Source organism: Typopeltis vanoorti, chromosome 1 (assembly GCF_054136105.1).
Source record: "Typopeltis vanoorti isolate ZY-2024b chromosome 1, IOZ_Tvanoo_1.0, whole genome shotgun sequence".
In the NCBI taxonomy this organism is placed as follows: domain Eukaryota; kingdom Metazoa; phylum Arthropoda; class Arachnida; order Uropygi; family Thelyphonidae; genus Typopeltis; species Typopeltis vanoorti.
Window position 1 is genome coordinate 1,976,937 of NC_143549.1, and position 23,815 is coordinate 2,000,751.

A 23,815-nucleotide genomic window follows, 5' to 3' on the forward strand; every position below is an offset into this window, starting at 1 on the left:
TTTTATGTTCCTTTTAATTTGCATTTACTAACTTTCATATCTCCGTAAATGCCTTGAAAAAGCCAGACAGTTTGCTGGCGAAACTGGTAGGTTTGAATAAATGTTTTTATTGTAAACTGGTCTGTATTAATAAAATTGTATTTCTAGGTATAATACATATTCCAATCTCCTTGCCATAATGAATCAAGCTTTAAACACTGGAATAATACCCCAACAATGGAAACAAGGCCTTATTGTCCCTATACCCCAAAAGGGTCTTAAAAGAATGGATAACTACAGAGGTATTACTTTGTAACTAACCACAGTTAAAATCTACAATAGGATGACACTCAATAGAATAGAACCTTACTTAACACCACTTTTAAGAAAAAACCAAGCTGGATTTCTAAAAAAATGATGTACAATAGAACAGATACATTGCATCTGAAGAATCATAGAAGATTCACTTGAAAAAAAACTTACCACATATTTTAACCTTTATATACTTCAAAAAAGCCTTTGACTCCATTAATAGAGAAGCAATGTTAAAATACTCGGCTTCTATAGTCTACCCTCAAATCTCATACAAGCAATCTCAGTGCCTTATAAAGACTACAATGCTACAGTAATCTTTAAAACAGAAACATCTGAATCATTTCCAGTGACAACAGGAGTCCTGTAAGATGATGTACTAGCACCTTATTTGTTTTTAATATGCTTGGACTACATCTTCTGGACCATCAACACAGAATAATCCACCCACACATGCAAATAACTGATCTTAGCTTTGCTAATGATGTTGTACTTACTGATACATCACCACAAACGCACAAAAACATCTCAGTCTACTAGAGGCACAGGCTAAACTTATTGGTCTGCCGATCATCTTCCAAAAGTCCAAAGTATTCTCAATAGGCTGTGAAAACTTTATACTTCATATCAACAATAAACCCTTAGAAAGAGTAAAAGACTTTCAATACCTTGGATCATACATCAGCAATACAGAAAATGATATCAGAAAACGTAAACAGCTGGCTCTAGTCTTCCATCACAAACTCTGCCCCATCTGGAAATCATTATTAGTATCATTAAAGATAAAATTAAGAATATACCATGCAACCAGTAGATCCATCTTCTTGTATGGTTCTCAAACATGGACAATAAACACCAAAAGAACTATAGATCTAATTAACTCCTTTGGAACTATATGTCTCAGACTGATCCTTGGATATACCTGGATGGATCGCGTCACTAACTCTGCTGTGCTAAATCTGGCTAAGCAGGAACCACTTGTCAGTATAGTCAAAAAACTACAACTCAGATGGCTTAGGCATCAACTCAGACATCCTGAAGTCTCACCCTTTTTGGAATCCCTCATTCTGTATAAACCAGAAGATGGCAAACGCAGTTTAGAGGCCATATTGCTAGTGTTGCAAAGGCTGCAAGTCATAGTGCTGCTATGATAAGAAGTACTCTAACAAGTAAGGATAAGGAAGTTGTTGTGCCACTGTATAAGGCACTGGTCAGACCAGTGCCTTATACATTAATAGGCCAGACTTGGACTATTGTGTTCAAATCTGGTCACCTAGTTTTCAATATGATGTGGAGACATTGGAGAAGGTCTAGAGATGAGTGACTAAGACAATATCAGGAGTTTGGAATGCTGCCTATGGAGAGAGGTTGAAGAAATGTGGATTGTAGAGTTTGGTGGATAGGAGGAAGAGAGGTGATATGAAAGCGATGTCTACGTTAATGAGAGGATTTTATCAGATTAATCCAAAGGGGATTATGAAAAGAGTAGAAGAATCAGAGGTCATTCCTGGAAGTTATGTAAAAGTGTGGTGAAGAAGGGTGTGAGGAGTAGATATTTTACATGGAGAACTGGCATTGAATGGAATGCATTACCGGAATGTGTTGTTAATGCAAAGAGTGTTAAGGGTTTTAAGATTCCATATGATAAATATGTTGTGAGTTGAATGAACCTCCCACGATGAGTCTGCAGACTTCATGGAGGGTGTAATAATAATAATAATAATAATATCCTATCTCTTCTCCTGAAATTCCTTCTATCCTTCCTGAAAATACGATAGCCATTACATTGTATCCCTTTAACTATATCATTTTCAGTCAACCAGGTCTCACTGATGCCTATAATTTTGGTCAAGATTTTGGCATTTACCAGTGCCAAAAACTCCTCACCCTTATTCCTGATACTGCTTGCATTCGTGTACATGCATTTCAACATCCCTTTGTACCTGTAGTTACTGTTCGACCACAGATCTGAGATTCTCGGCTGGCAATGTGGCAAGAAGAGCCAATTCATGTTGAAGGGTAGAAAGGAATATGAATTCATTACTAACATGCGAAATCAAATGCTTTATACATAAAAGTTTCCACTTTAAAAACTATAATTTTCATAAAAGAAAAGCTAGTTTTCCAACATATAATAATAAACAGTCATCCCACAAAATGCATTGATTACCTTATTATCGGAATGGATTCGCCTTCTTCTGACATGAACAGAAGTGTCAAGGGATCTCGCATCTGTGGTTGCACAGTACCCTTGTGTAATGTCATTACTAACCCATTCTATTTGAAGACCTGTGAAATCCCACTAAGCATTGCATAATAATTACTCTATACATGCTCATTTATCACAGGGATGGTCAGGTACATACTTGATTTCATCCTCCCTAATATCTCTCTAGTGTCCTTGGTTTTGCACTACCACACTTTTACTAAACAACACTTTCCCCAAACATCTAATGCCATAACCTTTCAAGTGTAGTCTATCAGGCATATATAAGTCCTTTCATCATCAAATTCACTAAATACATCAACAAACTGCATGCCATTCCTCCTACAATCTTCTAATTGACAATCATGACCCTTCTTCTCAGTTCTGTCCTATTATACTGAGGCAGCAGACTCACAATCTTTACTTTCTTCCTCTTCATTTTTGCTTCCACTAGCAACTCTTTCATATCTCCTCTCATCGCATATTTCTCACCTTTCAAATCATTTGTGTCAGCCAAAACAATTAAATCATTTGCTTCATTTTTCTGCATACTTACAGCACAACTAACATTCTTCATCTTTGTACCTGGAAAACATGCTTTCATCACTTTTTCATTAAGTATACCTCTTTCACTCTTTCTTTCATTCTCCGTCCTTCTGTACCACATGCCAATTGTTTCTCCAATTGCTCGAGCTCACATTTTATCCTATGAACGAGTCTGTGTAAGAATGCAATTTCTTTCCCGCTAGCATCTCATCATCCACATTATTACATTCAACCACTTTCTTCAAACTCTCATTCTTATTTTGTGCACTATCATTCACTGCTTCTGTTACATTCTCCACAACACATTGACAATCCTGCCTTATTATCAGTCACTTCATGCTTTTGCAACTAGCATCTCTTATACTCACAAAATATTTTCTGCATTCTCATCTCAGCAATGAATCCATTAAACACACTACACTACACTAAATCCCGCACGTTGATACTAGTCAACATCGATGCCTTGGTTGCCGTTTTTCTGTTATGCATCATTGGCATAATGATAAAGGATTATGAAAAGTATATCGCCTAATGATAGTTGACTAAATAACATGACGTAACTACACATTCAAAAATAAACAAGATACCACCAAACATACAAAACAATATTGCTAGCATTCTTTCTTTCTACCTACAAAAAGAAGACAGCCATGGGCTCGCCATTACCCCCCCCCCCCACTGCTAACTGTTACATGGAACATTTTGAGCAACATGCTCTACATTCCGCTCCTTTAAAATCCAAAGTCTGGCTGCTTAGATACGTTGACGATGTTTTTGAGATCTGGCCCCATGGTCGCCAGACACTAGACACATTCCTTAGCCACCTAAACAAACAACACAAACGCATACAGTTCACAATTGAAAACAGAACACACTTCCATTTCTAGATACACTTGTCACACGTCTTCCTTCTGGCAGTATTTCCTTCACAGTTTACCAGAAACCGACACATACTGGCCAATACATACACATAAACTCCTACTACCACCACCACCCAACACAAAAACTAGGTGTCATTAATACTCTAAAAAACAAAGCTTTGAAGATATGCTCCACTGAACAAGTGCTGAAAGATGAATTTAAAGTTATCAGCAATACTTTTCTAAAAATGGTTACAGCCAAAACACCATTAACAAAATTCTCTACGAGACCTCAAAAAAAATAAATAAATAAATAAACAAGATACAATAAAACTATAACCATTCCTTACATTAAAGGGGCATCAGATAAAATAAACAGAATACTACAGAAATACAACCTCAAAGTCACCTTTAAACCTCCTGCAAAATTAAAAAGCTTACTCAACTCATCCAAAGACCCACTCCCTCTGCTGGCCCACCCTGGAGTATACTGTATTTATTGCACCTGTAATCTACCATACATAGGGGAAACAACAGGATGCCCAATTCCTATCAGACAAAAGGAACATAAACAACACATTAAATATAATAACTATGGTGAAGCTGGCCTTTTTGATCATGCTCTGAACACTTTACATAGAATTGACTGGAAAAGCACCAGTTGTTTACATCACACCAAAACATGGTATGAATGCAAATTTAAGGAAATGAGATTCTTATCAACCATCCCAAGCTGAACAATAATGACGGTCTAAAAATTCCAAGCATATGGAAGGCACATATTCTACCCATGGAACCTTTCTTCCTAAGAGCTAATTATAAACAGGGCTGTAGATAATCCAGAATCTTAAATCTAATATAACAACCGTCATGTTAAAAATAGGACATCATTGTTACTGTAAGAAAACTATCAATATGAAAGAATGTTTCTCCCATATTATCTTAAGTAGAATTTAGCTTTGATGTAGTTTCTAAATATTTAATTAATTTTTAATTTATCTGTATCTTTTTTTTTTTTTCACTGGAATTGCATGCCAGTAGAATAACTGGTGATCAAATTGTTTCTTTAGCTTACTGTGTGAAATGTAACTCAGCTTGTTCTTGTATATTTGTATATACTCCAGATGATGACCTTGATATGAAGGTCAAAACGTAGGGAAATTAAAAATAGTTATTTATAACGCAGTTGTAAAGTACATAATTTCCAAAATGAATATCGCTAACATCTACAAAAAAAATAATGACTTAACTGAGCAACATGAGTATGGCATCCGCTAATACAAACGGCAATTATGTATTCATCAATTATTATTCATGAAGGGGGGGGGGGGGTTACCATCACTGGGCATCTACTTCAAAGGCTCATATAGAAGACAGTATGTTAGACCATGATCTGGGAAACACCATCATTTGTTTCACCATCATTAAATTCCACAGTTATTAGTCAATGGGTTTGCACAAGGCAATGATAATTGCATTCATCATGAAAACAGTTGAGATGGGTGCCCAACCAACCAATGACTGCTGTTCTGGCCAGTATCCTTCCATTCTTGGAACACCATAACTACAACACTCTGCAAACAACTTACAATATTAGCATTTCCCTAAAATCAAGCCTTTTTTGAAGCTCAATATATTATATCTACTGTCCATGTTGATCAACAAATCTGAATGAACATCACACACCACTATTATCATGTATTCTGGCTTTCACTATGAAGACAAGTACCACCTGGTGGGATTGAATGGCTAACTGTGAAATAACAGGAACGGTAATAATAATTCAACTGGACTATTATTATTTAGGCCTCCATGGAGTCAAAAGACTCATCGTGGGAGGTCCTCCTAGGAAACACATAGTCTATCATACCACTCCTTAAAATCATTGACTGTTCTCACTCTCGCCACTTGATCAGGCAATGCATTCCATGGTTCAACCACCCTCCATGCAAAGAAACCACTCCTCATCCTTTTGCTCATAGTTTCCTTTTGTAACTTCCAGGAATGGCCCCTTGTCATCACTCCTTCCCACTGTTCAACCAAGCAAAAGATTTTAAGGGGTGGTATGATAGACTTTGTGTTTCCTAGGAGTGACCTCCCACGATGAGTCTTGATAGACTTTGTGTTTATGCATATGGAATAAGAGAGAAACTGGTCAAAATAACTAGTTTTCAATTTTATCGTATGGATCTGAGAATCTAGATGGATGTTTGTTGAAAAATAACATTCCTGTAAAATTGCTGGTGGAGATATTCCCTACAGAGGCTGATACATATGGAAGTCGCCACAGAAAAGAAAGCAAAAAAGGTCCAAAACAACTGTAACCAGCTGGATTTTCAATGTCACAATATACAAGGTTATTGCTCAAATATCTCCAGCCATGCTGTTCCACAGTTTATAACCATTGCTGATTTAACAACAGACTCAAAAATTCTTGAAAAATGTGCATGGAATGAAATATGACTTGGAGTATATGGTTCCGTGAGTCAGCAGTGCAACTATAAAAGGATGATGAGCAGTGATTGCTTGGGTTGTTATATGATTAGCAAAAATGTGTGACATAATGCATGCTAATTCTGATAAACAATCTAATTACAGGATACGATATTCAAGAGTATTCAGCAGAATATCATTTACTAGAATCAAGGTGACAAACAGTTTGTAAAACTGACATTCATTAACCAAACTACTCTCTTCTGAATAGCATCAAAAATTTTTAGAGAGGTTTTAGATGCACTGCTCCAAATATTAGAGCAATATTAGAAGGATTAAGTGAATCTGGGATTGGTACAGAGTAACTGGACAGTACCAATCCCAGATTGGTCTAGGATTGGTACAGTTGAAAAATAATTCAATGTGCAAAAGAGAATGCCAAGTTTTCTGGAAACTGAGATTATATAAAAGTGATGTGTGATTAATTATGCAAGAAAAGGTTAGGAGTAAGTCAGTCTAACAAGAAGAATCCGATCTTGAGTGTTAAGATGCACATTATCAAAGGTAAAGGTAAAAAGCACTAAGGTCTTTTTTGAGAGGAGAGAAAGAAAAAAATGTTTTGGAAGAACTTAAGGCGACTAAGTTGTTGCTATCTGTTGCAGGATAGTGTGCAGATTAGTGTTTAAGAACACTTGTTGTAGAAGATCTTGAAGCTTGAGATATTTTAGCACTGCAAGTTTGTCATATGAGCGGAGAGCGCTACCACTGACCAAACTGGGAACAGAGTATGAAGTCAATGAAAGAAATTTGTTTATGTATATGATGAAAAGGATGGGTGAAATAATAGAGCTCTGAGGACCACCTTTTCTTGCATAACCTACCTTAATAGGAAATTGAATTTATCTGAAGAGAACATATCTTTCAGCATTATTACATGCAAAGAATGACCTGAGAGAAAACAGTTTTAGATCCAACCCCCCCACCACACATGCACAGTACATTAGTACTGCGCATGTGTGTGTGATTGGTTTGGAAAGGAGAAACTTATTTACATTTGATTTAAAAGCCTATATATATTGTGTTTCTTAGGAAAAACATTGGGTGGGGGTGGGGAGAGAATGTTCCACAATACAGCAGTAACAAGGATGAAAGAGGAGGAAAATAAACTTGTTCTGTGGGTTTCAAGGTGCACTGTGAAGGGATGTTGGACAGCAGATGCACGTGTTCTAATGGACTTAGTACTGAGTGAGGGAATTATCGATGCTATTTCAGATGAACATTTGCCATGGAAATATTTAGAGAATACACATATTGGAGAAACCAAATGCTTATGCAAAAGTGGGAAGAGTGAGTTGGCAAGAATCAATCTAACTGCCCTCCTCTGTATTCAGTCAAGTATTTTGAAGTTCTTAGAGGGCTCTCCACACCAAATGTGAGAACAGTATTCAATAGCTGGCCAGATTTGTGATTTGCATAAAGAAAACAGCTGTTCAGAGGTGAAGTAACATCTTGAGCAAAAGAGAACTAGTTTTTTTAGAAGCTGAGGATGCAATGGTTGTGATGTGTTTATGCCAAAAGAGGCTTGGGAGAAAATGGTTCCTTTTTTGTGAGAAATAAGACAGAACTGGGTTTTATTAGTATACTGAAATTGACGAAGCTACCTGAACCCCACTGGAGGATGGACTGGAGATCAGAACTGAGAGTAGTGGTGGTTGATATTCTGCAGGTTGAGATGATTTGTGTAGAGCAAAGTTTATCAAATGACAGGGAGGAGTGCAATGTACTATTATCTGCAAAATTATGTGTTGGTTGGAGGTCAACTGAAGTAAGTCATTGATATATACAGAAGGAAGAGAGTTGGTGAGAGAACAGAACTTCATTCTCCTCAATTGTGAGAGGATAAGGAACCATCCACCATCACACATAGTGTGCATCCAGACAGAAAGCTGGCAATCCATATGCAAAAGTCATTGGACAGACCAAATGATGAAATGATGGGAGTTTGTCTAATAAGTCTTTGTGCCAGACCGACCCAGTCAAAACTTTGGAGATATCAAGTGCAAATATTTGAGATTTACCAAACTGCTTCATGTCATTTGTCCACAGATGAGTGATATGTGATAGATCTCCTACTGATTAGCAGCAAAAGAATCCAGACTGGTGGTTGTTTATAAGCTGGGTATACCTTAGAGGTAGTTTAGAAGTTGGGAATTGATGGTTCTCTCCATTAATTTAGATAGGACAGAGGTTAGTGAGATAGGGCAATAGTTTGACAGCATGGATTTGTTGCCCTTCTTGGGAAATCTTGGGTTGAATATAGGTCAATTTCCAGGCTGTGGAACAGATACCAGTGAATAATTCACTGTTGTTGTTGTCTTGTCCTTTGAAGAGTCTTAGATGTTTCCGTGCGCTCTTTGTACTGCTTTGGCTATGTCTGTGATTTTGTTTGTATAGAGCTGTTGTTCAGGATTAGGATCTATTTCTTGCAAGGCTGCTGTAATTGCTGGACAGGTAAAGATGTGAGTGGGTGTCAGTTCCGTATTGGGGCAGTTGTTGCAGTTTCTATATGTTCTCGTATCATCTGTATTGATCTTCATTCCTCTATAATGTCCTGTTCGTAGTCTTGCTATCGTAGTGGAGGTCCTTCTGTCAGCATTGATCTCGGGAATTTGATGTTGTATCACTGATTTCAATGGAATTAGTTTAGCTTTTGCTAGTGCATTGGCATCAGCAAGAGTTATCATATGAGTTTCTTGGTTGAGTTCTCTGGCCTCTTTTGCTAATTTATCAGCTGCTTCGTTGTGATCAATGCCTACATGAGCAGGAATCCATTGTAGAATGCAACTTTTGCCTAAACACTTTAGATGATTTAAGAGTTTATGGATGTCTTGTGTGAGCTTGGTATTGCCATTTTTGATTGCCTCCATAGCTGATCTTGAGTCACTGTAAATTATAATTCCTTCAGATTGTTGAGATGATGATAGATTTAAGTAGGCTTCTAGTGCTTTAATTATTGCGTAGAGTTCGCTGGTAAAATTGGAAGCGATTCTCCCAGATCCAACTTTTATTGAAAGTTTTTCACCTTTCGGGAGTAGAAGGAGAACACCAGCGCCTCCATTAATCATATTGGTGTCTGATGATCCATCGGTATAACAAATAACCTGTTTCGAGGATGAAAGAAGGTTGATGGTATTTAGGCCTTTTTCTTTAAGCATTTCTTTTGGTTCTTTTTTTGTACAGAGTTTGGTAAGGTTTAGATTTATGAAGGTATTTGAAGGTAAAGGACTGGAAAATAGAGGTTCTTTGTTTATGTGGACATTTAGCTGATCAAGACCTATTTCTTTCCTGATAGTGTCATCATATTGTAAAGTCGATGATCTGTGAAGTCTGCAAATTTGGTTCCAATGTTCATAGGTTTTTAGGGAGACATGATCACTTTGGTAGCTTCTGATATTATTTATGAATTTTATGGTGGCAAATTTTCGTCTGTCCTCCAGCAGGTCAAGCCCACATTCCTGTTGGGCTCTGATGTTGTTAGTGGATGAGACTGCACCAATGATAATCTTGGATGCTTTTGCTTGTATTTTGTCTAGGTTTTTCTTTACCGATGAAGCCGAAGGTGACCAGATAGGTGCTGCATATTCCATTATTGGCCTTATTAGTGTAGTGTAAGTAGTTTTGAGGATTTTTGGCTTTGCACCCCAATTTGTTCCACAAAGCCTTTTCAGTATATTTAATTTTTTTAGAGCTCTGTTGGAAGTGTTAGAGATGTGTTGTGCAAAACGTAATTCCTGATCAAGCGTAATACCAAGGTATTTTGGATTTGTGACTTTTTCAATTAGCTTGTTATTGATCATGACTTTGGGATTGTAGGAATGTCTATTTTTCCTGTCTGTACTAAATGTACTTAGTTTTGTTTTGTCTGGGTTGATTTTAAGTTTGAGTTCGTTTGACCATTTTTCTAATCCTCTCATGGATTTGTTTAGAATTTCCTCTGATTCTTTGATTTTAGCACTAGTGTGCCAGATGGCTATATCATCTGCATAGCAAGTTACTTTTGTGTCTTCTGTAAGGTAGGGATGAATATTATTGACATATAGAAGGAATAGTAAGGGACTGAGTACTGAGCCCTGGGGAACACCAGCCCAGGTTCTCCGCTCTTTTGATATTGCTGTATTGATTCTGACTTTGATCTTTCTTCCTCTGATGAAATCAGCAATCCAGATTAAAGCGTTTCCTCTAATTCCAATATCATGTATTGTTTGTATTAATTTTTTGATCCAAACACGATCAAAAGCAGCAGTCATATCAAGGAATATGGCAGTTGTCTTTTTTGTTGGTTTTTCCTGAAATGAGTCTATTATTGTTTGGCAGAAATGGAATAATTGATCTGTTGTCGAATGACGAGTTCTATAAGCAGTTTGGTAGTAGTTGATTTTCTTATTTTTTGTCAGCCAGTGCATAAGCCTGGAGTGTATGATTCTTTCAGTAATTTTACAAAGTATGCTAGTTAATGCGATAGGTCTGTAACTTTGACATTCTGCAGCATTTTTGTCAGGTTTCAGGATGGGTACAATAACTGATTTTTTCCATTCTTTTGGAAGTTTGCCCGTTCGCCAAGAGGTATTGAGAATGTCCAGAAGTTGTTCTTTGGCATTTTTGCCAAGGTGTTTGACCATATGACCAAAGATAAGATCATTACCAGGGGATTTATTAGGTGCAGTTTTCTCGATTGATGAATTTAGTTCACTTAGTGTAAATTCTTCGGAGAAGATGTCATTAGTTTGGTATGTTCTTGCTTGTTTTAGCATTTGACTTGTGAGTTTATTGAGGGGCTTGTCCTCTCTGTTATACTGAAGTTTGGAGTTGTTTGAATAGGTTTTTGCCAGTGTGTTTGCAATTTCTTGATCTGTAATAGCTTGTTTGCCAGCATTTATGATGAAGTTTGTTTTCTGTTGGTTCTCTTTTTTGATATTGTCTAGGATTCTAATAATATACTTCACTGGTATCCATATATAGAAAGAATAATTCACTGGTATCCATATATAGAAAGTATATACAGAAGACATAGAATAGGAATCAGTTCTGGTGCACAAATCTTTAGGACAATTAGAGAAATGCTATCAGGACCAGGAGAATATTTTTCTGATCTCTTTCTGGCAAAAGGATATAGGGGCATTATATACTGGGCATTTAAATGGTTGCAGGACATTTATCATTGTCAGTTATACATGCATTGGAGGCAAAGCATGAAGCCAGCAGATTGACTTTATCTGTAGGTCATGATGCTCTATTGCATTGTCACCTACAGATGATTGCCTAGCTGCTTACCCAGCTGGCTATGATAGGGGTGGAAATAGTGTTTGACAGAAGATTTTCCTGCATTCAAACTCTGTTTTTGAAGCATTGAGAGCTTTTTTTGCAGCTATTTTGGGCTTGAGTATAAGCAGTAAAGGAGAATGAGGTTCTTGATGTAAGCCGGTTGTGTTATGCTTGATTTTTTATTTCAACAGCCTTGGCACATCTTTTGGAGAACAAGGGTTTAGTTAGGAGACAGCAGTTCAGAGTGGTGTGGTAAATGTATGTTTCCGTGCCAGTAAGGATTACTTTGGTGATATGTTCAGTGTATATGTTTGAACTGGAAGACCAAAAAAAAAAATCATCCAACCATGAGAATGAGGCATAGTAGAAGTCGCAGAGGATGTCTCACTTAGCACTGTTATAATGCCAAATTACTCTTGTATGGGAGTGTCTATGTAAGCATTGTTGTATGTGGGAAGAGATGAGCACTAGATTGTGGTCAGAATTACTGGGTGAGGTGGGGGCACTACATTCACTGTATTTGGAAGGGTCACTAGCGAGAAAGAAATCTACGGTGTTTTGGAGAGTGGTTTGGGTTATCTAGTATTCTGGTTCGCATGTGAACAATTGGTGTAAGATCATCAGTGATGGCAAATGTTTCAATATTTCTACCTGCTAGATCTCAACAATTGGAGGAAGAAAGCGAGTTGGTGTCGTATACATTAAAATCTCCTAGGAGGATGATTTCACCATTAGGGAGGCGAGACTAGAGAAAATAACTTTTTTAAAGAGAAGAGATTAAAGAATTCAAAGTTGTTGGTGGCATTAGTGATAGAGAAAGCAAATGGATTTGACTGAGTAGGGAGGAAAATTTTCAACCAAAGAAGGTCCTAGTTAGGAGATTCTAGGTTGGATACTCTCTGACAAGTTATGTGGGAACGGATATATGTGCAGACATCACCCTTGAGTCAAAAGGAGTTAAAGACAGTGTAGTTTGAAAGGTTAAGATGAATAGTGCTGGGGAAAGTGAAATTTGAGTTTCTGCCAAAAAGAATAGGTGGGGTTTGGTAGACCGGAGATGGCCTTAGTCACTATTAAGGTTGGAGTTGAGGCCACTGTTAGTGAAGTGGATATGCAAGGTTCGATGGGGCACATATTTGATCGCAAGGATCTTGCATGTTTCCTACACAGTGTCGGCATACTGGTCTCCATGGTGGCTGCTACTGGAATTTTTCTTCAAGTTGCTTTTGCTGATGCTTTTGTTTTCTCTGGATGAAAATTAAGTCAGGTCAAGCATATATGCGCAACTGGGAGTAAGTGTCCTTGAACTTGTTATTAATGGATGTCATCACTTTAGGTGTGCTTGTCGGCGTGTCACAAGTTACTTTCTTGCGGCATGGAAAGTGCATTCCATCCTGTCTTATATTTACGGGTTGAAACGATGGCACCTAGCGATATTTCTAGACTCAAAGTTGTATTCTCCTGCTAAGTTGCTAATGTCATCTTTCAGTGATTCGCTACTTTCCATCGGAAAGTTCAGAATAATGCCAATGAATTTCTTGATTTAACCTTGATTGGGTCATGTATTGTTGATGCAATTAGATTGCATAGTTCACTGGTGGACAAGGGTGCACTTGCATTGCAGCACTGATGGTCAAGTAGTTGAAGCTTAGCTTCCGGCGTTCAGATTTTGGAGGAGAAAGTTTCATTCATCGTGTTAAGGTGCTGTTCGAGGTTTTCAACTCGTTTATCTAAGTTCAGAAGCTGTTTTACAAAAGGGAGGCACAATGAACAGAAGAAGTCTGGTTGAGGTAGATAAATAGTATGTGCACCAATTTGTCTATTTTTGTGCAGGAAGTATGTAGTCAGTGGCAACAGAAAGTGCACAATATACCATTTTTCTTATTGGTAACATCAATTTTACAGCGGTACTTTATATTATCATGAGTTTGTCGGTGATCAATGGCACTGTGCTGGCAAGACATGAGGTGCTCTTCCATCAATGCCCTTTGTTGCCACCATATTTACTTTGCAAAGTAGGAAAAGTGAGTACTTATGCATAGCCGATTTTTAATTGAAAAGATAACTGACTTAATGTCCTATAAGTACTTACAGGTTGTGCAGAAGTAATCAGCTCCTTAGTATCTGCTTATGATTAGCTCCTTATGATTTCCATTTAGTGATTAATTTGAGTGAAAAACACTTATAATAATGATAAAATGTGGGAGCACAAGTTCAGAATTGTTTATTCACGGGTGACACCTGTGCATAATTCAATCATAATTTGAAGCTAATAGATTATGTGTACAATTGCCTGTAACTATCAGGCTGTAAAATGTTTCAGTGCTTCTGTCCCTCACCAGTTAAAGTGAACAAGAAAGATGTCCACATTTCCTTTCAATGACCTGCCATGGCTAATTAAATTAGTTTCTTAGTAATTCGTGATACCGTTTATGATAGAGCATTTCATCCTCTCTGCATTGTTTGTTCTGGCTATAAATTACTCTTCTGCTCTTCTGGCTGGTTTGCTTGTTTTGCAGGATAAAAAAACAATTTAAAGTCTCTTTCTGGTTTCCATCATCATCCTTCTCCTTTTGGGAATTTAGGCCCGTTGGCCTGTTCTGTTCTCATTCCATCTTTTCCTTGGTCTTCCTTTCTATATCCTTGAACTTGGTGGTATTGCAGTATTTTTTTTGGGTAGTCTTAAACTGTCCATTCTTTCAATATGTTCAAACCACTTTTTTTTTGTATTCATAATATACTTCGTCCAATAATGAGTCTATTTTTAGTTCTTTATGTATTTTTATGTTCCTTCTTTTGTCCCAGAGATTATAGCCTGCTGTCCTTCACAGGAATTTCATTTCTCCAGTTTCCATTCTTTTTTCCTTCTGCCCTGTGGCTTATTTTTATGGTCCATAATTCATTTCTGTACAGTAGAGAAGGTCTTATCAAAACTTTATAAACTCTTATTCTTGTATGCTTTTGAACTTGGTTAGGTTTGAAAATATTATTGATCATTCCTGTTATCTTTAGAAAATTTGAAATTTTGATGTCAATGTCAGCTTCTTTTGTAATGATACAGCACATACAAGGTATTTAAAGCAGTCAATTTATTTTAAAATTTTATGTACAATCATGGTTTTTCAATTATGATTTTTGTTTTGTCTTTTAATATTTGCTTTCCAAATTTTTTTGCACTTATGCTTAAGGCATATATGATTTTTGGAGTTCATCTTCACTTCTTGCTATGATTATTTGGTCATCTGCAAACAAACCTCTTTCTAGTTTCTAAGAGGGGGGAACCTGCTACATCTGTATAAAACCAGCTAACCCACCTTCAGCTGAAAAGCAATGATAACGATTCTTTGCATCCTAAGCAGGATTCAAACTCAGGTCTTTCCAATAAAAGAGTACTGTTGATACCAAATAAACCACAGGGCTTTTTGAGCAATTAACTCTTGACCTACACAAGTGATCTGTCACATTGCTGGCATAGTAGATTGGCAAAAAGACCTCGACAGAAATTGGAAAATCAATGACTACACATCTTGCTTTCCAAAGAATATCAACAAATTACATCCACAGAACAGCAAAATAATCGATTGTGCTGGAAAAATAAACCTTTACATTTCCAATGCAAGACACCAAATAAAATAAAATAAAAAACTGGCACATATAAGACATGGAAATAACTACACTATAGATATATTAAGAAATAAACTGAAAGGTTTTATTATACCACTCAAGAATAAATATTACAAACTAATGCAATTAAATCAAAATGAGAACATCAGTAATAATAGGAAATACAGATTATGTGATCATATAAATGAAAATATAGAACATCTATTCAGTGCCTACAGCAAGACTGTCAAAACTGATTACAAATATCCTGCTCAAGTACAAGATAATTCATTGATATGTATTCAATAAAGATGGTTTCCTACCATTGCTAAAAACTCATAAAAGCAATAATTGTAAAATGCCCCATCAGATAGTCAGTATGAGACTATCTGATGAAAAGTGGAGGATAACAGGATGAAATATATGGTAGTATGTTGCCAGAGAACTGGAAGTTCATTTTCTGGGGATGATGAATTGCATTGCAAAAGTACCCTGATAGGTACTAAATTAATCATCATTATGGGTGACTTATATTATCCAAACACTAACTGAATAGCAGAGAAAACTCATAATACGAATGAAGGAGAATTTACTGAGTTGTTATGAGGAAACTTTCTCAGGCAGCATGTGAAAGAAGGAATTTGAGGCTAGTGTTAGATTTAATAATAGCATTAAAAAGAATCTCGATAAGAATGTGATTGTTTTGTTGCAACCTGGTGGCTGATCATGTTATACTGACTGGGAAATAGATAAGCATATGGATGTTTCGATTACGACAGGTTAGATGCTAAACTACAAAATAAAATCATGATAACCTCAGAAGAACATTATATTTGGTCCCAAGTATCAGTTGCTGAAATTGCAGAAGGATACCAGCAACAGGTGGGAGGCTTTGAAAAGATGCTTATATAACACAGCTGAATGTGTCTTGAAAGTCTGAAGAACAAATAGTTGGAGTGAAATGGGGTAAATGTACAATCTTATGAAGCAAGAGATTCATAAGAAGATGGTGTGGAAGGAACATTGTAAAAATAAGAATGACAGAAAATTAAGAAATATATAAGACACAGGTGAGAAAAGTGATGAATATCGTACAGAAATCTATATAAGCTAAACTGGAGTTGAAGAATGAAGAACTCCTAAACTTTGCTCTGATGTTTCTGGCATTAGCATATATATATGACAGCAGACTACCAATGTGATCCTGAATCAAATCCCCCTTCCTATTTCAAGTTTATACTACTCTTTCTTTACAAAACTAGTCCTACATTTCCTGAGGTCACCCAAAGCTATTATTCTCTTTCTCACATTCTTTGTTGTTACACTCACAATTTCTACCACTTCATTTAATTCACGCATCCACATGCAATGACTCATACATATCCAGTTGTCCTGACAATTTGTAGTCACCTTTCACAACAATAATTCCTCAAAGTATATTACACCGAAATCATTTTAGCACAATCCATCTTGCAAGTGCAAATCATTTCAACCAGCAGCCACTTCATACCTCTACATACTGCACATTATTTCTCCTACACAATCTACTTACTGGCTCATTTGCAACTGCAGCTCAGCTCACTACTGTCAAACCATGAAGTGAGCCAGAAAAGGATATTCTGTCTTTACTCTTCTTTTTCATCTTATTCAATAATTCATATATACTTTTGTGCATACTTTTCTCCTTTCAAATAATTCAACCAACCAACACAATCACATCACCCTCTTGATTATTTGCTTATATTTTGCTTTGGTTACACTGCAAATCATCATGCCTAGAGAAACAGACTTTCATTGCTTGCTCATCCAGGGCACTCCTTATATTATCATATTCTTTTCTGTTTCTGCTTTGTTCATCCTTCCTTCATTTTGTGTATTTCATCACATTTCCCACTATCTTTCTTTCATGCTTTTCTAGTCGCTTCAACTCTGTGTAATATTGTGATCAGAGACAATACATTTGCTTTACCAACAATCAATATGTATATGTTAACATGTGAGTATGTTAACATTTACATGAGAGTATGTTATGGGAGTACATGTTAACATGTTTCTTAAATTTTTCAACATTTGCAACATGACCTGATGCCAACCAGAGTTGCAGAAACTAGATGAACTAATTAATGTATTCTATCCCGATGTAGAATACTAAATAAAAAAACATGAAAACATAGTAATGCTGATTATGGGAGTATGTTATATTCACATAATTTTGTCAGCTTGTTGCAGAATATAGAACATTTCTGAGACTACCAACTTGCCTACTGGAGACAAGCAGCTTGAAAACAACATCATTTCTAGTCTCTGGGCAACCAAATTATGTAACCCTATGGAATTAAATGTACAATAGGTTTAGTACTTTTATGGAAGTGGAATTCACATAACATACACAAATATGGAAATTATTATGCACAAAAAAAAAAAAGTGGAATACAAAATCACAGTCAGAAAATATATAATTCTAAATACATACCAAATACAGCGAGTAATGCTTTGTTCTTGACTTTCTTCTTCATTATTTGTGGATGTTGAAATAACAGAAAAATAAGTATCTTCATCGGTTATGGTATTTAATTTTAGAGATGGTGATTGCGGTGGTGTAGGAGGAGGAGGTGCACCATAATTATGATCCTATAAAAATAGGAAAGGTATATTAATATTTTCTGATAACTGGGTTTATGTTGTTTGTTTTTTCACTATAGATCGAAATAACTCTGAATACAGTTAATCATGATTTTTCTGTTTCTAATAGCGCACACACACACACACGCACAAAATAAACAAATAAATAGAATTACTAATTATATGAAGAGCCAAAGGCTTCAATTCGGTGACATGAACTTATTTAAGTTAAGGGATATTGTATCCCATATTGTTTCTTAGCCGAATAAGAAACTCAAAGAGTTTCATGCCGAATATAGAAACTATATAAAGTTTGGTGATTCCAAGCATAAGCAAATACCTGGATAGCAGCACCTGATCCCTTAGGTAGTGCAAACTGAGGCAACTCATAGAAAGGGTGGAGCAAGCTCCGATCACTATTCTTGATATTTACCCATAATGTGAACTTAGCTCCTAGGAGCTAAGTTCACATTATGGGTTATGTTCATATTATAAGTTCACATTATGGTTATTACTGTTCTACATTATGAGAGAAGGTCACTACCCAGACCAGTTTCAACCTTTATTGAGGTCTCATCAGTGAGTAGGTAGACCTAGTTAATAATACCAAGTTTGTAGCGAACAGAACTTACATCCCTTCTATGAGAATAGCCATGATCCAAGCATAAGCAAATATCCAGGTATTTGCTTACGCTTGGAATCGCCAAACTTTATATAGTTTCTATATTTGGCATGAAACTCTTTGAGTTTCTTATTCAGCTAAGAAACAATATGGGATACAATATCCCTTAACTTAAATAAGTTCATATCGGCGAACTGAAGCTCTTCATATAATTAGTAATTTATTAGGACACCTTCATGGCTATTCTCATAGAAGGGATGTAAGTTCTGTTTGCTACAAACTTGGTATTACTAACTAGGTCTACATACTCACTGATGAGACCTCAATAAAGGTTGAAACCGGTCTGGGTAGTGACCTTCTCTCATAATGTAGAACAGTAATACAGCTCCTAGGAGCTAAGTTCACATTATGGGTAAATATCAAGAATAGTGATCGGAGCTTGCTCCACCCTTTCTATGAGTTGCCTCAATTTGCACTACCTAAGGGATCAGGTGCTGCTATCCAGGTATTTGCTTAAGCTTGGACTCGCCGAACTTTATATATTTACTATATTCGGCATGAAACTCTTTGAGTTTCTTATTCGGCTAAGAAACAATATGGGATACAATATCCCTTAACTTAAATAAATAAATAGAATAATAATAACAACAGGAAGAATAACAAAAACATGCCAACTGTTGTGTCCCAATTTACGATTTCTACTCTAATCTTACAAATTCCATTTATCTATATTCTTCTAACTTCTATGCCCGAGATTTTACCAAAACTTATACCAATATCTAAGTTATTGCTCCCCGTAGTACCCCTAATATTTGTATTTATACTGCGCCTTTTGGGATATTTAGTTTAGGATATTACATACATAAACAAGGAGAAAGAACTCAAATATATCTGAAAGTGTAACTATTGCAGTCGTGACACTTAACTCGATTCTCAACTTAAATTTTCCACGTGACTAAGTACAATATTTTCAAGTGGTTATCAACTGCACCATTTATGTTGTCATGAATAGGGATAAAGTCAATCTCGAATATATCTCTTGGTATTTAAATATTATTGCAGTCGTGACTCTTAATCTCTTTCCTCAACATTAAATTTCCCGCGTGATTAGGTACGATGATTTTAAGCGGTGCATTGGATTAGCAACATCAGACAACTCTTTTATCATTGAACAAAAGGTTTATTAAGTTTCTAAACATGGTACAATTCAAATACTAAACTAAAATACTTATAGACTAACATTAAATCATTACAAGCAATATGGCTATTTGTGATTATGCCGCCATACACATTAATTCATAAATTCACCTGATGTGAACAAATTAGATCAATTCACACTATCTGATTATTCATACTGAAGTAGATTAACAAATCATTCACTGCTAACACATACTTGTGACATTTCAATTATTGTCGCCACTCAGGAAAACCCCGTGAACTCCACCGGAACAAAAACCAAACTCCAAGGCCAAAAGCGACTATCCAAAAAAAGTCCTCCCCAGGGGGTTACCAACCCTTTTATAGCTGCTCCCCTAACGGCACCTTTTCTTACTTCCTTTCTCCTCCTTCTACTTGTTTTTTAATCATCGACCAATTAGAGTGGCGTTTTCTCGCCAAACGTCATTTGATTGGCAAGCCCGTTCTCAATGTTTCAATCCGGGGATCGGCCCTAAGCGATAGCTTTGCTTTTCTTGTGCTAGCCTGACTTAATCCCCTTTCAAACTTTTTCTATGAATTCTACTTAATAACTTAATCTCTCACATAACGTATTTTATGACTCACCCCTTTCTACTTATTTACTTAACTCTCTCATTTTTAATCGTATTACAATATTAATCTATACTTTCCTTTGTTAGCTACTTATTTAGTTAGAATTCCTTATTTTAAGTCATATTACAATATTAATACATTCCTTCCTTTATCAGCTACTTTAACAACAACCCTTACGTTTTATACATATTACTGGATGCAAGAAATTTTCCATTAAATAATTCATTTTTTTATGCAGGGGTTTTAATTTATGATATTTATTCTTCATGTTACACCATGATGGCTGAGAATACTATATTCCTAAGATATCAGGTGTAACACAACTCTACAGTGTTTTGAAAAGTGCTAGTCATAGATAGATTGCATACCTTATACAGTTTGCTCATAAAAGTAAGAAAAGTGAAGAAACTGGGAGATAAAAAGAATTTACATTATCATCAAATTGCTTATATGTATCCTCAGGGATGTACATTATATCACGATAGTAGAACATGATAAAGTTTGTACTATTAATAGTTTCTTATTGGTAATTTTTTTCGCATTTATCTGTTATTTTTCAGATCATCTATGTTGAAAAATCTAATATTTCAACATTTCATGGTAAGATACTACTAAGAGCATTAATCTACATAGATTTTGGTTATCATCTGAGTCTTTTTCTTGCCAAAAACACCTGTTTTGCTTTAACTTTTCCTTTCATGTTCTGAGCAGCTCACACTTTAGATTAGCATTTGCTCATGCATTCCTGCTTATAAGAAACAAAGGTTGGATAAGAAGATTACTTAGAGTATCTCTGCTGGATAGAACTAAGAAACAAAGACATAAGAAAATGAATAAAATAAGAAATAATAATAGTAGACAAAATCCAAAAAAGAAGACTGTGATGGTTTGGCCATGTGACCAGAAGGGGAAACAGAAATATTACCATCTAAAGTCCTGAATACAACGATGGAAGGTAAAAGATCCAAAGGGCAGCCCAGAATTAGATAGATAGACAAAATATAAGAGGATCTGAAAACCAAATCACAACAAGCGACACCAAACTGGACAGAATTGTTTGGACTCTCCAGGGACAGACAGAAGTGGAAAGAGTTCATTCGGCCTCATCATCATTCACATAGATGACGGAAGAGAGAAGGAGAAGAAGAAGAAGAAGAACGCATAATAACGTCAAGTTCAATTCTTCATTTTTAATATAGTTTTGTAACTGATGCCATTTTTCTCAGAATTCTCATATCTGTGGTATCTGATCTTTGATCAAATGTATTTGTTCTGTAATCATAATATATATATATATGTAGAAAGTATTTTACCTTGGGTATAATAAATGTTAAAGATACCAAGCTATTTTGAACCTGGTTTTACTCCATTTCCCAAGTAAGCAAACAGACAAACAAGTAAAGTTTGCACCTGCAAGTGTTGCAAGTCCAGATGACCCTGCACGTAGTGCAAGACCAAGGCAGCTCATGGTAAAAGTAGAATAAGCTCTGATCACTAATCTTAATATTTATCCTTAATGCAAAGCATATCTCCTGGAGGAGATGTATGATGCTTTGTATTAAAGGCAAGGGGCCACTACCCAGGCCGGTTTCGACCTTTATTGAGGTCTCATTAGTGGGAGGCAGGCTAGAAATACCAAGATTTTAGTAATACAGAGCTTATAAGTATTTTAGCAGAACAAGTTACCATAAGGTGTTTTAACCTTATTAAATAAATAAAAATCTCAGGAGGAGATATAAATGTAGAAAGAGATTAGTGATCAGAGCTTATTCTACTTTTACAATGAGTTGCCTTGGTCTTACACTACGTGCAGGGTCAGCTAGACTTGCAACACTTGCAGGCGTGTATATATATATGTATGCGCACGCACCCGCACACACACACACACACACACGCACACACACACTGTAGGCCCCCCTTATCTACAGGTTCACTATCCATGGTTTCAGTTATCTGTGGTCAATCCCAGCCCAAAAAATATTAAATGGAAAATAAACAATATATAATTACATAGGCAAAGTAGATACTAAATCCAACATTTTTTCAAAGTCAAATGTTTGTAGAAACTATGAAAGTTTTGTAACTTGACTTGAGAGGTTATGAGAATACAATCCTTGGCATCCCTGAGCGCAAGCTAAGGCAACTCGAGAATGCCAAGGATTTCATTTTCATAAGCTCTTATGAAACTTTCATAGTTCTACAAACATTTGGCTTTGAAATAATGTTGGATCTAGTATCCACTTTGCCTATGTAATTTTACATCGCTAAAATGAAGCCTTATGGCTCTTGTTTTTAGTAATAAACAATTTATAAGTTTTAAATTGCATGCTATTCTGAGTAATGTGATGAAATCTCACACCATCCCGCCCAGGACGTGAATCACCCCTTTGTCCAGCATATCCACGCTGTACTGTATATGCTACCGACCCGTTAGTCACTTAGTAAGCATAATATCTTATAATAAGTCATCCGAAAATATTAAATGGAAAATTCCAGAAATAAACAATTCATAAGTTTTAAATTGCATGCAGTTCTGAGTAGCTCTCAGTTATCAGATCGACTGTCGTAGTATCACAGTGCTTGTGTTCAAGTAACCCTTATTTTACATAATAATTTTACATAATCTCTCTGGCATATATCACAAGAGGTAGTGATATATGCCAGAGAGAAGCTGAAAAGGTGAAAGTTCTTTATTTCATAAAATGAATAAATAAATCATATGCTGAGGTTGCTAAAATTCCATTCACATTCAGATAACTTTTATTACAGTGTGTTACAATTGTTCTATTTTATTATTAGTTATTGTTGTTAATCTCTTACTCTGTCTAATTTATAAATTAAACTTTATCATAGGTATGTATGTATAAGAAAAAAACATAGTATATATAGGGTTTAGTAATATCTGCAGGAAGTCTTGGAATATATCCCCTGTGGATAAGGGGGGGGGGGGAACTACTGTATATACATTAAGTGACTCCCTCCCACAAAATATTGCAATTCTATAGTACATTTAGTATCCTGAATGTCAAAGGTTTCTTTTATTTATTAATTAAAATTATATTAATGTAATTAACTCACATAGAATATTGTTTATTAGAGAATTTTCACCTGAGTATCACAGGCATCTTCAGTACATGTAAAAAGCTAATTAAACAATAACTCATCATCATCATCATCATCATCAAATTCCTGCCATGTACCCTCAAGGGGTGTACAGGATATGACAGTACTACATGAAAAAAATTACATCATTACTAATTTCCTATCTACAATTTTCCTCCAAATCAGTCTGTTACTTGTCAAGACTCCAACATTATCAGATCTTATATTTCTATCGTCTAAGGCACTTTGTACCGTATCAATCCACCTATATCTTGGTCTTCCTCTGGGTCGTTTTCCTGCCAACCTGGCAGAGAACACTTGTTTTGCTAATCTTTCCTCTCCCATTCTATTTAAGTGACCATACCATCTGAGATTAGCTCTGCTAACGCATTCCTGGATGCTGACAATGTCAAGTTCTTTCCTAATATCCTCATTTTT

The 23,815-nt window shown here is 36.0% G+C and overlaps 1 protein-coding gene across 8 annotated transcripts in view; it reads right to left on the bottom strand.

Annotated features, from left to right (window-relative positions):
• The window catches only part of LOC150109749 (histone reader KMT2E-like), a 902,496-nt gene that overhangs the window by 724,320 nt on the left and 154,361 nt on the right, over positions 1-23,815 (bottom strand). For all 8 annotated transcript variants that reach the window (XM_090407149.1, XM_090406915.1, XM_090406833.1 and 5 more), the window contains one exon: positions 17,735-17,892. In XM_090407149.1, coding sequence (XP_090263275.1) covers positions 17,735-17,892 — 158 coding nt within the window. The remainder of the gene's footprint in view (positions 1-17,734; positions 17,893-23,815) is intronic.